Source organism: Notothenia rossii (assembly GCF_949606895.1).
Source record: "Notothenia rossii genome assembly, chromosome: 4".
Lineage (NCBI taxonomy): Eukaryota > Metazoa > Chordata > Actinopteri > Perciformes > Nototheniidae > Notothenia > Notothenia rossii.
Window position 1 is genome coordinate 64,764,536 of NC_136902.1, and position 16,674 is coordinate 64,781,209.

The following is a 16,674-nucleotide window of genomic DNA, read 5'->3' on the forward strand; positions in this document are numbered from 1 at the left end:
ATTTTAGGGGAAATCTAAAGACACAAACAAATTAAGTGAGTCAAATAAACACCTTTTTTGTATTTTGGGTGTTTTTAGCCCTCAACATAAACAAGTGCAGGAAAAAAACAATGTTCATGCCTGTTGTTTAGTCATGTTATGATTTCACCACATGTTTCTGATTGTCTCAGTCAGATTGAATAAACAGATATATAAACTGTTGACCTTTAACAGCTTTGAAGGTCAACTAAAAGAATGGTTGAGAAAAAACAGACTTGCAATCACCGCTAAATGCACTTTAATACAGGGGTATCTCCTCTTGCACTTTATGTATCTCTTGTATCTTCTCTTGTACTTTATATGTCGTAGCTGCTACATTGTACTGCCATGTGTTAATGCTTGTATATGCTGCTCATGCTCTTTCTGCATATCATGTATTTATTTTTGCTATGTGTATAAATGTCATGTTCTTAAATTTTGTATGTGAGGGACTACGGATGGAAATTAGCTCAAAGCTAAAATCCGGGATATTTACATTTTGAAGCATTAATTGTTAAAAATGTTCATCAATGTGCACTGTCCCTCTTCAAATAAACGATTAAATGAAATGAAAATAAACAGGACAGAATATGCTTAACGGGTACTGTACTATGCTAGTTGATACTTTAATTAGCCAATTAGGTTTTTTCTTCCACGTTTTCTGAAATGTTATTCTAAATAAGCAAATTTAGCATTATCCAATGCTAACTTTTGGTGAATTTAGAAATGTACATACTGAAATTGACTAAAATAGCAATAAATACCTAAAAGTATTTTTTTGATGTTTTCTTTCCAGTTTTCCTTTACGCTATTTTGCTTACTCACCTTGAGGTAAAATAGCTGAAAAATAATTGACTAGTTCATGTAAAACTATGTTTTTGCTGTTGTGTATTTATGTCACAATCGTAAACAGACACACGTACAGTATGAACTGTACATACTGTGTATGAGGAGAGTGAGGGTGAAAACCCCTCTGCAGCTCCTCCGTTGGTCACCAGTTTGTCCAGCTGATTGCACAGCCTGTCCTCAGTCAGAGAGTCCTGACGCCCCCCCGGAGTCCTGCCCTCCTCCCCGCACCCCCCTTCCTCCTCCGTGCTCTGCCCGTCGTCGATGCTGGACAGGATCTGGGAATGAGCAGAGGTCACTGAGTAGTTTCTGGAGGAGGGGAGACCCGAGTCGGGGGAGTCAAACTCCACCAGTGGTCGCTCCTCTGGGGGGAGGACTGCAGGGGGAACCAGGGTGGTCATAGTGGGGGTACCGTCCTCTCCACTGGGGATCTCCTGGCTCCCCGCATCCGGCTCGTCCACCGACATAAACACCTAGAGGACAAAGGAACTTTAAAAGTGACAGAAGACAGCGGTGGAAATTATGAAGGGTGTGGGGTCATACATCGCAGCACATGGGTCTATGTGATTTCACTACTCAAGTCATGAATTTTAAATATCTGAAATATAAGTGTGTATGTATATATATATGAACATGGGTATAGCTTGGTATCTATGTGCGTATGAATGTATATTTGTGAAATCATCCCTCTGTGCGACCCTTGACGAAATATGAATTGTATGAGTGGAAGCAAGCCGTAGCCACTGGAGGATTTTTTTTATTTATTCTTTTTTATATCAGTTTTTAAATAAAAAGTATAGAAAACCTTAACGTAAAAGGTAAAATAAAGGATTTACTAGATACATCTGACAAGATATCCTTCACCCTTAGCACGGGACAATCAATGGATCGAAGAATACCCATGATGCAACATTTTTGTTCCAGTTCCTGTTTTGTAACACAGGGTATCCGTTTCTCAGACTTGACAAAGCTTCTCCAGAGCCACAGAAACTTTACAACTGTTTCACAGGCTAATAGAAACACAGTATAAATTGTTATCTTTTATTGATAGACTGCGCTCTAAGGAATCAAAAGGGTGACATTTTATCATTGTAAAAAAAATAAAGTTTGGGGAAAAATGTAATGTGCAAAATATGAAGATTAGTGATATTAAACAATTCATTTCATGCATACCTGAATGATACTAGTAACTGCATTGCTTATAATGCATATATTGGTCTCAGCCTCTGTCACAATTACAACTCAAATTGAGCTTAGTCTAATAAGGAGTCAGATGTTTGTCGGTTTCTTCACCTCGTTGCTGAGCGTTGAGTCTCTGTGAACGAGTCGCAGGACGTGGCTGTCGATGCTGCTGCCCGAGGAGAGCTTGGCAAAGATGGCCGACTGCATCTCCTTCTCCCTCTGCTTCACGATCACCTCACACGCCTTCCACTCCCGCATCACCTGCTGGTAGCGCTCGCTGATCTTTGCATCAATCTGCAGAGGGGAAAAAGGCATCAAACACACATTGCTTTTCAAAAGTGTGTGCATGTGTGTGTGTGCTCATGTGTGTTTGTTTTAATGTGCTGTACCTGACTCATGTCCTTTTTGCCCATGCCAAACTTGTAGTGTCCAAGCAGGAAAGGCCACACCTCCTTTCTGATGTCATGCTGCACTCCGCCATAATAAACCAGCCTCAGCAGCTCCAGCTCCTTATAGTTCTACACATACACAGAAAATAACAATAGGAAGATTAACCCAGGAGAAGAAGAAAGATAACAGGAAGAAGACGCCTGATGGGAGCGGAACAAGAGAAAGAGGAAGGAATGAATAATGGAGCAGTGATTGAGACTGATGTAGGAAGACATAGATGAGCACAGATGATAAAGGACAAAGATATGAATAGAGTGTTAATTACTGGTGATGACATTGTTGGAGATGATGGATGATTACAGTGGCTCCTTTAATAGCTACGATGGTATCATTCTGCACTCTGTGATGAGACTGAAACTCATTAAGCCTCCATTAGATTGAAGGAGAGAGGAGACTGCAGGAGCAGTACTGTAAATGATCCCTGATTTAGGATTATTATACAACTACAGTAGAGAAGGGCATATTATATATTAGAAATAGAAACACATTATTAAGAGGCAACTAAAGCTAAATTATAACGTTATAGGCCTCCAAGTGCTCCAAAACTGTCGGGAAAAGTACGAAAAAATGTGTTTTAAAGTATTTTAATCAAAACTTTCCTAGCCTATCTGTGGCTTAAGGCCCAAGCCCACTGTATACCTGTGTGTCTTCCGCATAACAATGGAAATGGCTTCATGGTGATGGAGGATAGTGCCAAGGGGAAGGAGGTGAACGAGGATAAGGAGTGGACCCAGTACTGAACCCTGGGGGACACCCAGTGTAACACTGGAGCAGCTTGACCTGTGGTCGACGACTTTAAACTATTGTTGTTTGTCTGCGAGATATGAAAGAAAGCACGCAAGCATGACACCCGTGATACGAATGTCAACCAGATGTTCGATTATAAGTCTCTCAGTGCTCCAAAACAGTGGGGAATATCTTACGGTTTTTACCCCTAACCTAGTCCTAGCTCCTAGCCTGTCTGTGGCATTCAGGCTCAAGCTCACTATTTTTCACTGTAAAACAGGCTAATCATTCAAAACAGGTTACAAATGCTCAGGTATTACAGCATAACAGCTGGGCACTAAAAAAACTCACTACTAATTGGGGACTACTTTCAGCTGCAGATTACATCCACATATGAGAGTAGTTGCGGTGAAGGATGCTGTTTTTTAGAATTGAGTAAAAAAAACGACTGCATGTTTATGGCAATGAAGGAAAATGTCACCCAGCGCAACAGTGACGTTCATTGGTGTGTTTTTAATGTAACTTGCACATATATATTATCTACATCTCACCTCACTTAATAAAATATTAAAGTAAATAAGACTGGCACGGCCCTACACAGCACGAGGTGATTTATCTATGGGGCTTGATCAATGCTGATGATGACTTGGCAATCTGCTGGCTTTTAAATTCCCTGGCCTGTAGGTTGGGGGGTAGAGGGGGGTCAGATGGTGCAGGGAGGTGATTAATAATGTTATTATGTTGTTGTAATTCCTTCTACTTGCTGTCAGAGGTCGATCATGCTCCCATATTTGATGTACTGTGAGCCTCCCGGTGAACCTACCTTGCAGTCCTTCTGGTACTTGCTCCACACCTCCTTGCTGAGGCCCCCGGACGCCTCGCAGGGTCTGTCGGGGAGGACCATGTTGTGGTTGACGAGAGCTGACAGGTGAGTCCGCACGGTGGACAGGTGTCGGCAGTAGGCCAACCCTGATGGACAGGTGAGACATGGTCAGACACCTAGCTGAGACCAAGCATCAGTACAGGCAGTGTGGAGATGCAGAAATTACAATGGTATGATAATACAGTAAAATCTATGATATCAAGTGATTGCCAACTTATTTAACCATAAGCAGCCGAAACCTTACTAAACTGTGCACTCACCATTCATATATTTTGAATAGTAATAGACCAATGTATACATTGTAAAATACATGTTTTATATTATAGTACAATGTGCATATTTTGTATTTCTTATCTTTAAATATTTATATTAATTTATTTAAGACATTTTACTTTAACTTACTTTTTGTTTAGCACACTTGTCTTTGTTATATTATGCAAAACTGACTTAGTTTAAGAACTAAAGTTGTAATTGTTGTATTGTTATTTTGAGTTCAATACACTATCAATAATCAAATAAGGTTTTCGGATTGATGATGTAATAAAAAACAGCTCTCCTTTGCAAAAAAATATTTAATGACAATATAAAAGCATTATGTAACCCAGCAGTTCATTACAGCCTTTATTACACATTTGACATATTCAGAGGAACACTTCATTAAAATGTGCTAACGTAATACTTTATCAGGCAGCAGCGTAGAGCCATATATTATCCTGAAATGACTTTAATTGATTTTAAAATCAATTGTGCTCTCAACTAAAAGCCAACAGTATGATATTGATACAGCAGGCTGCTAAACCCAAGCAAATACATTGCTGTTGTCTAAAGTAACACATATATAGAAAACAGCAACATGTTGTACTTACATCCATAAAAGGCTCTGGAGACGATCTGCCTCTTCATGTTCTGGCAGAGCATCTTAAGAGGAATACTGGTGGAAAGAAAATAAATCCACCATAATTGTCATATACTTTAAACATGCGCTCTTAATGACGAAAACCACCACCTTGGCTGAAAGGTGGTGGATTTCGTCAAAAAAAACATCAAGCAAAAACCCCTTGTTTTTCTGATGGAGAGGTGGACTAAATGCTGCCTCCACAAAATATCTAGCTCCTTAGAAATACATTTCACAAAGTCAATAATAATTGCCACATTGCGGGAACGCTTAAAATAATGTGGATTTCACTTGCTCTAATAAGTGTCAAGATTAAAGTTTAAACTGTCCATCCTAAAAATATGTTTAGGTTTTTGCTTAGCTTGTCCCTTATTAGATCCTCTTTCCACTGTGATTAAAATGTGATATTCTAATTCATGCAGCAGTGAGTCAAAAAATCTTAGTCTGAAGTCCGTTTCAAGTTTAAAACATTTTGAACGACTCTGTAAAAATCAGTTTGTAGGAGTGATTTCTACGGAAACCCTAAACATCTTCATTGCCCTTCATAGCTTCCGTGGGTCCACATGAAGACAATTTAATAATTACAATTGGCTTTCCATAATTTTTAATTGATCATTTTATGCTCATTAATGTAAAAACCAAAGTCAGTGTGATCCCTAAGAATTACGTACATCAAATTAAGACTGACTGTCGCACAAAGAAGTGAATCAGGACGTACGTGTGGATGTCTGCCGGGTGGATGCAGGTGCAGCCGGCGGGGAATTCGAAGGACACGTTGGTGCCCGCCGTGGAGCAGGACAGGCACAGCGGTTCGTGAGCGCTTGCTTCGCCCTGTTGCCACGACGACGGGCTGCCTCCGAAGCCCTGCATCTCCATCATCTCCCCGTGGTCTGAACCAGAGAGAGCGAGAGTGAGAAGACAGAGGAAGAGTTCTGAGACTAAATGGATGTGCTACACTCTTTGTTACAGTGCCTATGTTCTGTGCCTTACATATTATGACATAGGCCCCTCAGCTCAACCATAAATACATCTGTCATGTATTGTTGTCATGACATCAAGAGATGAGTAGATGGATGAAAGTTTTATACTCATGTGAGAGCTGGAAAACAAGCTTATAGAGGAAAGCACAAGTGAAGAGGGGAAAGAGTAGGAAGAAGGAACGGAGCTGAGGGAGAGAGACAGGCAGAGAGGATGCTGGGAGGCCATGCTGGTGCAAATCATTCAGGGGGGGGGGGAGACAGCAGCAGGAGAGAAGAGGAAGTATCAGAGGAAGAGGAGAGGAAGGAGCTGAAAGTAGAAGACAGGGACGAAGCTGACGCTCAGGCAGTGCGGGATGCATAAAGCCAGAACAAGACAAGAAATCAGCAACAAAAACAAACATGGACACCATATGCATATCTTGCCTCAAAACGATGCAGAGAAACTAGTCCATGCATTTGTTACTTCAAGGCTGGATTATTGTAACTCCTTATTATCAGGGTGTACCAAGAAGTCAGTCAAGTCGCTTCAGCTGATTCAAAATGCTGCAGCTCGTGTACTAACCAGAGTTAGAAAAAGGGACCACATTACTCCTGTTCTGGCTGCCTTACACTGGCTCCCTATAGAACACAGGATAGAATTTAAAATTCTTCTTCTCGCCTACAAAGCCCTTAATGGGCAGGCGCCATCTTACCTTAAAGAACTCATTATACCCTATTGTCCTACTAGGGCATTGCGTTCCAAGAATGCAGGGTTGTTGGTTGTTCCTAGAGTCTCTAAAAGTACAATGGGAGCCAGAGCCTTTTCTTATCAAGCTCCACTTTTGTGGAATCAGCTTCCAGTTTGTGTTCGGACGGCAGACACCCTATCCGTTTTTAAGAGTGCGCTTAAGACTTTCCTTTTTGATAAAGCTTATAGTTAGGGCTGATTAGATTCAGCCCCTAGTTTTGCTGATATAGGCTTAGTTTGTCGGGGGACATCTTACTTCTTCCTTCTCTCTGTCTATACCTGTGTACTCTCATGTTCCGATTAACCCAGCTTCCCCAAATGTCTTTCTTTTTGGTGTCTATATACGCCGGGATCCGGAGTCATGGATGATCCTGCGGTCCTGTGTCATGGATTGCGAGTCCTGGATCTTGAGACGTGGCTGCGGTCCTGGATCATAAGTCCTGGATGGATATCCTCGTGGATTCATCTTCTTATTATACACACATGCATTTCAAAACATTTGGACTACCTATGTTGCAAATGTATTATCTTTTCAATTTACACACGGCATCTATTGCACGTCTGTCCGTCCTGGGAGAGGGATCCCTCCTCTGTTGCTCTCCCTGAGGTTTCTCCCATTTTTCCCTTTAAACTGTGGGGTTTTCTCTGGAAGTTTTTCCTTGTACGATGTGAGGGTCTAAGGACAGAGGGTGTCGTATTGTCATACTGATATTCTGTACAAACTGTGAAGTCCACTGAGACAAATGTAACATTTGTGATATTGGGCTATATAAATAAACATTGATTGATTGATTGATTGACACCAGTAAAAGGGCACACAAAGGGGAGGGAAAAAAACCATAAAGAACGTCAACATTCAATAAATGCTCTTCACCTTAATTCTTCAGGTTGGAGCTGATGACCTGTCATAAATATGAAGTTGCGTTTTTGGTAACCCCCGAAAGACAAATTAATGAACGGAAAAAAAAACGAAAGCAGAAAAAATGCTGGAGTGAGACCGAACATTTGGCCTCCCCCCTCTTTACTTTAGTACTACACTGGATCAACGTGTGTTTTATTTGGGCGACCCCCGCTCACACGAGGACTCCACATCTCTACTACTGCGGAACCCCACAGGACCGTAATGAGAGGGGTGGAGGAGGGGGGCGAGGGGGGTGGGGTAAGGGGGGGTGGCGGGGTTAGTGAAGAATTACAGTGAACAGCATTGCAGCGAACGACTGCACAAACAGAGGAGGAACAAGTCAGAGCAGAGATAGAGAAATCAAAACGGACAAAAAGGAGGAGACTGTGGAAGGATTTTCCATCACAAATACGTAGAAACACATAGTCGTTCTTTTAAAAGAAACAAAAACGATGAAATGGGTGCATTTTTTTCCCATGCAAAAACTGTCAGGCATGTTGCAAGTTCCAAATGAAAGGGCAAAAAGAAGAGTTAAGTCAAATTAAAGGAGTGCAAAAAGAAAATTATCCAAGCGATTCCTGGCCTCAAACCCAAAAGTGTCGAGTCATGCTTCCAGAGCTAAACCCTCTTCAAACTCTAAACACACTGCGGATCCTAGAATGCAAAGGCCTAGACTAGGTGACATGGGGGAGTTTGACAGACAGTTGGTGACGTCGCCTTGTTTTGGCAACACTCTATAAAACAACCCTCTTCATTTTCCAGTGTGTGTTTCCAGTGTGCGCTAACAGCCGTGTGTAAGGATCCATGCCAAGCCTGCGGATTAAACTTTGTCGCTGAGCGGTGGGAAGAAAGAGACGTTTAGCAGGAAAAGTGTCAGCGACTGCTATGGCATTAACTGGATATCGGATCATATCTGCGACAAAGGCCAGGGACAGGAAGTTATTGTTTCAGGTTACAATGCCCTGGGACTCTTCATTCCCTCCTCAAGCAGAGCAAATTCAGCTCATAAAAGAGCTGAAAATGTAGTACATTTTTGAGGGAGTGGATGGATTTGGCATACCAGGGGATGATCATTTGTTTTAGAGATGATCCTTAATATTCTGGCTGCTTAATGATTGTGTGAGATGAAGACTTCCTCCTCTTCTTCGTGTTCTCCTCCACCCGAGGCTTCTTCTAAAATAGAGTGGTGCAGTCAGAAGTCCTAAAACCAGAATACGAGTTAGCATATTATCACTTACGGTTCTCTTGTTTCGAAGTCAAGGTTTTTTTTGAAAGTTTTTTGGTAAAAAAGCCTGAAATAAGATCGGTGGTTAACACAAGCTCAGGATATATCAACCCAGTCTCACGGCATTTCGTGTTATAGTCACAACATTTAATCCATTGATTCGTGTTTAAATCAGACTTTAGTTAAACCTGAGTAAAATTCAGGGAAAGGTGATTGTCAAGTGCCAACAATCAGGAGAGATATTTGATAGTTGGAGCATTTATCTGCAGATCTCTATAAAGTATATTCATTACTCGTTATTCTCTACTAATAAGGTTCCTCAAAGTTTAAATTATTTAAAGAGTGCTGTGGCTGGGGGAGTTGATGAGAGCAGAATAAAGTTTGCATTTAAAAAAAAAAAAAATGCTAATGTTGTTCTAATTCAATGGTGGTTTGCAACAAACGCTGTAATCGCCCCTGGTGCCGCTCGACTAGGTGGAAGCGCTACCCTCGGTGTCGCGCAGCTAATTAGCACTAATCTTTCAACGTGCATCAATCAGAACACCGCTGCATGTACCAACGCAAGCTAACAGGAGATTTAACCATTGAAACGCAACATAACTAGCTGTTTTTACTGCAAGTGTCTGCACCCAACCTGGCTGTAAGCAAAGAGCACAGTGGGTTTAACTTTTTGAAAAGTTCTGTGGCTGGAAGAGTTGATGAGAGAAAAATAAAGTTTGCCTTTTAAAAAAAAGTTAAAGAGTCTAAAAAGTTTTGCTGCTAATAAAAAGATCCCCTTACAGTGGCTGCTTTCATCCCACAAAGGTCTTTGAACCATTCATATCGATCGGGGTTAGACATTGTTGAGTCTATGATGGAGAAAATATATGATATTTATATTTATTTCTCTGATATTTAACTTTCACTGCAATAATTAAGACAACATTTCCAACCCGATTACTTCCTGTTCTACACAATTCATTATGGCAGGCCAACGCAAGGTAACTTCTCCTGCCTATTTTGTATTCTGTTTACCAAAATATGTCTTGAAATGTTACATTAGGAAAAATATTTGTTGAACTTAAATAAACCATTCGGGCTGACACCCATCTCTTTTTATTATTATTAATTTCTCAATGGTTCAAATGTATGAAGTGAGTTAAAAAACCCCAGCAACAATTTTGTGTCGATCAACCTGAAAATCCTTGTGAACAGAGGTAACCCCCGCCTACTCCACACTGTTGGGCTCAGCCGCGGGAAGCACACACACAGGCAGACGAAGCTGGGGGAGGAGGGGTCGGGCGGGAGGGGAGGACCTGAGGGGGCATGATGGGTGGGATGCAGGGGGGGGACGTCTGAAGCCAGGGAGGTTGAGGTCTCAGGAGTGGTTGGGGGTGGGTTTGGTGGGAGTGTTAAGGTGATAAAAACCTTTCATGACATTAGGGTCTGTGAGGTTCCGCGAGCAGATCATTGAGATCATAGCATGGAGCCTATCTTCCTCTTCCTCGTCATCGTCCAACGACGGAGCGCGGCTGCCCGTGGTGTGGTGGTAGTTTATAGTGACTGCTTGCACCAGTGGGACAACAGAGAACACAGTTAGAAAAGAGCCAACCTGCAGACCTCAGGAAGAGCATTGTGGGAAAGACACCGTCCTACACCCATCATGGGAAGATAACAATAAGTATCTTTCGATCTTACATAAACAAAACCTACTTTTTCTTGCATTTACTTATTATTTATTGAATTATTTGACTTCCTTATTCCTTCATCGGGGCCCGGGACTTACGATTTGCATTGCTAACAACTACACCGTGGGTTTTGTGCATATTAGAATAAAACATTTATATCTTTGAAATTCAAATTTTTGTATTTACAATAGAAGGACGATTACGTTTTTTCCTCTCCTGCCTCGTGTGCATAAACTAAACTAGTGTGCATAACAGTGTGAAAATGTGTCTTACTGGCATCGGTTCGATATCCAGGGTAGACGATGCGGAACACGTAGTCAGCAGCCGTCTCCTCCTCCACGCTCCCGTCCTGGTCCAGCAGTCTAGCAGCGCTGCTCCTCTTCCTCAGTTTAGGGAACACTTTGCCCTGCAGAACACAAACAAGTGTATCGAATTTACAAAATGGCCACAAGGCTTTTACTGTCTAATAAGCCAGATCATTCTGAATATATATTTAATTAAAAGGGAAAGAACGTCATTGTTATTTGGTATGATGGTAGGCAAGTTGTTGTTGCGGTTGTAAGCAAAGCAAAAACACCTTAAACCGGCATTCTCTCTAATAGCCAGACTCCTCTGGTTACACAAATAAGTGTGATTGTATAGAAGTCTATGAAAAAATGACCTTCCTTTCACTTGATTTATTAGCTCAGTAAAAATATGTTTTTACAACAGTCTTCCTCATGACAGTATGGTATTTATTTAGTACATTATGTTTTTTTTTTAAGTCAAATAGAAGATATAGAAGTGCATGCTTTAGGGCAGGGCTACCTTGTGATTGACAGGTCACAACCACAGTGTCAGGGGGTTTTCCAAGTTTTTGCCTTATAACTTTAACCCTATTACATTACTGTAATATGTTGCATTTCACAGCCCCATCCCCCATCTTAAATATTTGTACCAGCTCCTTCTCTTCTATACTTTTTATTGGATAAATGAAAAAGATGTCAACTACCTTAATACACATTAGCATATTTATTATATACAAATGTTGTCTATTCAATGTTTCACAAATAATGACACCAAATTAAATTAAAGGCAAAATGACAGCCCCCAATTTATTCTGATTTAAAGTCAACAATTTAGTGCAGTCATTACACTGTCCGATTATTCTCAGCTGGTGGCATAGACAGGGAGGCTGAAAGTGCCCATTTTAAATATGTGCAGTGCACATCTTACCTGCACCTGGATTTCAATACAATCTAACATTAGGTTTGGTTGCAAATAGAAATGTTAAAAACTGACACACCTTGCCTTTCTGTGACCAGAGGGGGGGCTCCAGCTGACCCCGGGGTAAGAGGCCTGTTTCCAGACAGGAGAGGAAGGCCAGCAGGTGACCGCCGGGGGGGAAGTGGAGAGGCGGCCGCTGGATTCCATCCTGACTCACAAGAACCAGCGTACCACCACAATCAGCTGGGAGATGGTGAAAATACATCAGGCAGGAAAAAGAGAAAAATAACATTTATAAATATATTCTATTATAGAACAAGAAAAAAAGGAGAAGAAAAAGAACAGGAAGAAGAATGAGGAAAACAACAAGAAGAACAAAAATAAGAACAAGAACATGAACAAAAAAGACAAAGAACACAAAGAATAATAGGAAGACGAACAAGTAGAAGAACAAGAAGAACAAGAAGAACAAGAAGGAGAACAAGAATATCCTTGAGGAAAGAAAATAGGTTTTCACTATGTTGTTTTGTAGTTACATGAAAATATGAAATCATAATTTCCTAGATACAATTTTTTATTTGCTTTGTTTCTCAGGGCTTTCTGATGACTATTATGCACTTATAAATGAGCCATTTTAATATTATTTTGATATGACTGCAGCTCAAGAAACACGTACAAACTAGCTCAATACGCTGATGTGGTTGATGCAGTGTAATTTGAATGCTCTGGAGGAAGGTAAACTCACGGCGCTGGTGGCAGTGGATACACACTATCTGGCGCAGAGGGACAGTCAGTGCGTAGTCCCAGTAGATACTGAGAGACAGAGAGGGGGAAAAAGGTGCAACATGAAGCTTCAGAGGCAGATTCAATTTGCTCTTTCATTAAATGCACATTTTTCCATCAGGGGCGTTAGATCATATACTGTATAAACCTCTTCTCCAGGTCACACTCTCCCAGCGTGCCGTTGATGAGCTGGTTGGGGGTCCACTTCAGGGTGAGGTGTTCTCCCGCCTGGTGGAGTGACAAGTAGCCTCGCAACACCTCCATGTCCTTCTTCTACCATGGGAGAAGGAAGAGGAAGAAGAGATAACATAGCATGAGACTTCAGCAATAAGGAGCATGAAACAGAGGGGATCCATGAAACAGTTTTATCTAAACAACTGCTGTGAGATGTTCAGTTTAACCACCTGAAAGCTTGCTCTCTAATCTAAGTTTAACATTTTGGAAAAAATGCTTATTTTCTTTTTTATGAGAAGATCAATACTTTTGATTTCAATCTTCTTATAACTCATAAAGTAAGCAAAGTAGCAGGATTCCCAACATTTGGACTATTTACTTCAATCATTTCATGTTTTAGCCTGAATAAACAACACAAACATATTTACGATTCCATCAATATAATAATATAATACAACATGCGATATGATACAATACACTACGATATGAAACAATACATACAATGTAAAATATACAATAAGATAAGACAATGTACTATAAGTCCCAATACTATACAATACAAAACAATAAGATACGCTACTTGACTTTTAAGCGGTGGACAAACATTTGACATACATGTACAGTATGTACGGATGCACTCTGAACACACATGTAACTTGTGTTCAGAGTGAAAGAAGAAAACTCAAATGATTTAAGTCCAATTTAGAACATGGGGTAGTGGTGCACTTCAGACTCTTGTGGCCAAAATGAGTATTAAAACAAGTTAGTCAAGTCATAGACAGGAGAAAAAAAGGAATCCAACAAACTATTTTTCTCTTTTTCTTATTTGCCTGTCAGTGCTTGACATTTCTGTTTACATTTGAGTCTAACTAAAGCTCTTTTTAATCAAGATTTGATCTTAACTGACTATGGTTTCTCCTAGAAAATAACCCTCAGATCATGTTATTTAAAAAAGATTTGCAGGGCCTCTTACTTTGATCTACAATCATTTAATAGAAAGTTTATCAAATTCTAACTAAATAAGTTCTAAGATGCTGTAAATACTGTGCTATATGTCACTGCGTGGCGGACTCTAAGGACATACCGATGGTGAAATAGCAATCAACTTCTGTGTCTTTTCCGTGATATTTTACCTTCACACCAACACAGTAGAAGTTCTTTGTCTTTATTTTTCCCCCAACTTCTAATCTACAACGTGGAATATATACAGAAACTACGGTATTATTTCTGAAGCAGGGAGTAGAATAATTTATAATGCGTAGATTCATCTGTGCACTCAGTGTCAGCGTGGCTCTATCTGAAGCAGGGGGTTGTGGGAGGTGAATTTGTGCTCATTATACATCACCAGGGCCAAACACGCTGGAGCTACTTGGCAGAGCACATAGCCAGCAGGAGAAAGACAGCTTTCATTGCAAAGGTCACACACACTAAATACTGTGTTTGTGTGCAGCACAATGAGGAATACAAATAATCATCATTTGCAATTTATCAGTACACCAGAGTGCTGTGTGATCGGCATTTACTGTACTTTACGTAGGCTTCTGAGGTGGGTGTCTGCCACAGAGCAACCATAGATTTAAAAGTGATTATATAAGGTTATAGTAAATGTATCTGTACTTGTATTTCATATTTTTGTATTGTGTTATTATTTCAGCACCTGCTGAAATGACTTTGTACAATTCTCTACTTGAGAACTATGATATATTTGTATTTATTTAGGATTTGACACTTATTTATCATCAAGTTTATCGTAATAGAGTTATTTGTACCAAGAACAATGGAATGGGATACCTCACTGGAGGATATATATTTCTTAACTAATCAATTATTAACTCACTTTTTGTGATCTTGAAAAATCATAATTAAAAAACATTTTTTATATCTTTTGAATAATCTAACTCCTAATAATACAAGGCAGGGGAATGGACTTCTGCTTTAGACGCTCACTGCACTGAAAATATACATTTTAAATGTCAACATTTCAAAAGAGTGATCATTTAAAGAAAACACTGTCGATTGATTTATGTTTAGGGAAACAGCTCCAATGAAAACTGAAAACAATTAAAAGATACAAGAAAATGTATTTAACTGCACTTCTGATTCATTAAACACGCATGGATTACTGATGTGTTCTACTTACTCAATTAGTCACTTAGTGGAGACAGATATCATGAAGGCCAACTATTTAGCAGCTCAAATATGATCTTTGTCAAAAAGCACATTATTTAAACAAGACAAAAAAAGTGTGATTACGAACAGACATTCCATGTATTTGCGTTCGGAGCTGGTTCTAAAGGGTCGAACCAACTTTAGGCACATTGTTTAGTTAGTAGTCAGATAGTAGTGATACTGTGAATAAAAGCTGGTCACAGAGATCCTACCGGTTGCACCAGGACGTTGTTCTTGCCGTAGAGGAGGTGTGTTCGGGAGTTTTGGTGCAGAGACTCCACGTACTCCCGGGCTGATGCAGCAAACCTGTCCTCTGACATGCTGCCGCTGGACTGCCTCTTACGGATCTAAATAAGAGAAGAGATTTAACAGCCAACTCATCTAATTTCACATCACCCTCCAGCAACAGCTCTTGAGTGTGACAGAGGAGCACCCCCACACTCACCCCCAGAGCGGGCCGGCGGCCAGCAGGGGTGTCTTGGCCCCGATGGGCCCCGTGGATACGGTGGCGCTGAACTAGCTCGTTGGCTGAGGGGTCAGTCCAGAAGTGATCGGAGGTCTTCAGTTTGGTGTACTCCAGAGCACAGGGCCCCACTAAGAACACAGCACACACACACACACACACACACACACACACACACACACACACACACACACACACACACACACACACACACACACACACACACACACACACACACACACACACACACACACACACACACACACACACACTTTAACACATCCAGTAACCGACTACTAACAAAACCAAAATATATAGTATATCATATGTTCTAATAAAGGAAGCCCTGAGAGGCATGTTTTAACACAATCCTGGTGATTCATTTTCTACGTCTGATCTAAATAGTGTTCCCAGGATAATCTGTCTTAGTTCCTTAATGTATTTATTTTCCAGGTCGGGAAAAGGGTGTTACCAGGTGAAAAGCTCTCAATACAATAAAGACACAAACATGTGAGAACAATTCAAACTAACTTGGAAGAAACAACGTATGGTTTTGATTCTTTAAACATTTAAAACATGGGCATATGGTGACAGAGTTTTCACAGTTAGAAAAAAAAACCTCTTAGACAAATAATCCTGGTAAAACCTTATTTTTACCTGGTTAAACATTTTGTATCACCTGTTTCTCAGATGAAAAATAACAAATGTTTTTAAGATTATTATTATTATAAAACTTTTCTTACATGTTTAACATCATTATATAGTTAATTACCTAATAAATAAAATAAATGTACTCGCATTTGTGCACATTACAGATTTTACTGTTTGTATTGCATATTTTCACCCAGCTGTTCTTCACTTGTCCTCCAGGGGTCCTCAGTGTGCCACTGCTCTGCACACCTGTTGCTGATCCCGTCATTAGCTGCTCTCTGCCTCACCTGCATCTCGTTAGTCTTCCCTCAATGTAGATATTAAAGGTATTTTGTCACTGTTCATGTTGTCTCCTCTGGTTTAGTCAGGTAAGCTCTTTGTTTTCTGAGTATTAATACTGTAAAACATGTACTGTGCACTAATGCTGAAAAAACAGAGATCCTGAGAGACAAATTAGGTGATAAATGATCTTTGGCTCATCTAAAACGATCTATCCCTTCTCTATGACTGGTTTATAACATGAGGGAAAGGGTCTTCCCAGGATAGAAGTCTGATCTTTGAAACAGACGGCGTAAAAGAGTTTAACCAGGTAGAAATAAGGTTTTAAGATACTTGTTCTAAGATAGTTGTTTTCCCATCTGTGTTAACCATAACCCCAATGTGTTGAATAAGATTAAACCAGTCATTCTTCCAGGTTAGTTTTAATATCTGAAACCCTCAATTCTCAC

The 16,674-nt window shown here is 40.3% G+C and overlaps 1 protein-coding gene across 3 annotated transcripts in view; it reads right to left on the reverse strand.

Annotated features, from left to right (window-relative positions):
- sgsm2 (small G protein signaling modulator 2) overlaps positions 1 to 16,674 on the reverse strand; it is a 132,518-nt gene that overhangs the window by 9,371 nt on the left and 106,473 nt on the right. Inside the window, exons 6-18 of one of the 3 annotated variants that reach the window (XM_079677755.1) lie at positions 15,278 to 15,426; positions 15,045 to 15,179; positions 12,638 to 12,762; positions 12,452 to 12,519; positions 11,786 to 11,949; positions 10,774 to 10,906; positions 10,241 to 10,375; positions 5,719 to 5,890; positions 4,972 to 5,036; positions 4,046 to 4,191; positions 2,436 to 2,564; positions 2,158 to 2,340; positions 960 to 1,337 (exon numbers count right to left, since the gene is read on the reverse strand). In XM_079677755.1, coding sequence (XP_079533881.1) covers positions 960 to 1,337; positions 2,158 to 2,340; positions 2,436 to 2,564; positions 4,046 to 4,191; positions 4,972 to 5,036; positions 5,719 to 5,890; positions 10,241 to 10,375; positions 10,774 to 10,906; positions 11,786 to 11,949; positions 12,452 to 12,519; positions 12,638 to 12,762; positions 15,045 to 15,179; positions 15,278 to 15,426 — 1,982 coding nt within the window. Of the gene's footprint in view, positions 1 to 959; positions 1,338 to 2,157; positions 2,341 to 2,435; positions 2,565 to 4,045; positions 4,192 to 4,971; positions 5,037 to 5,718; positions 5,891 to 10,240; positions 10,379 to 10,773; positions 10,907 to 11,785; positions 11,950 to 12,451; positions 12,520 to 12,637; positions 12,763 to 15,044; positions 15,180 to 15,277; positions 15,427 to 16,674 lie in introns of all 3 variants that reach the window. The other 2 variants (XM_079677754.1, XM_079677756.1) reach the window with 2 other exon arrangements.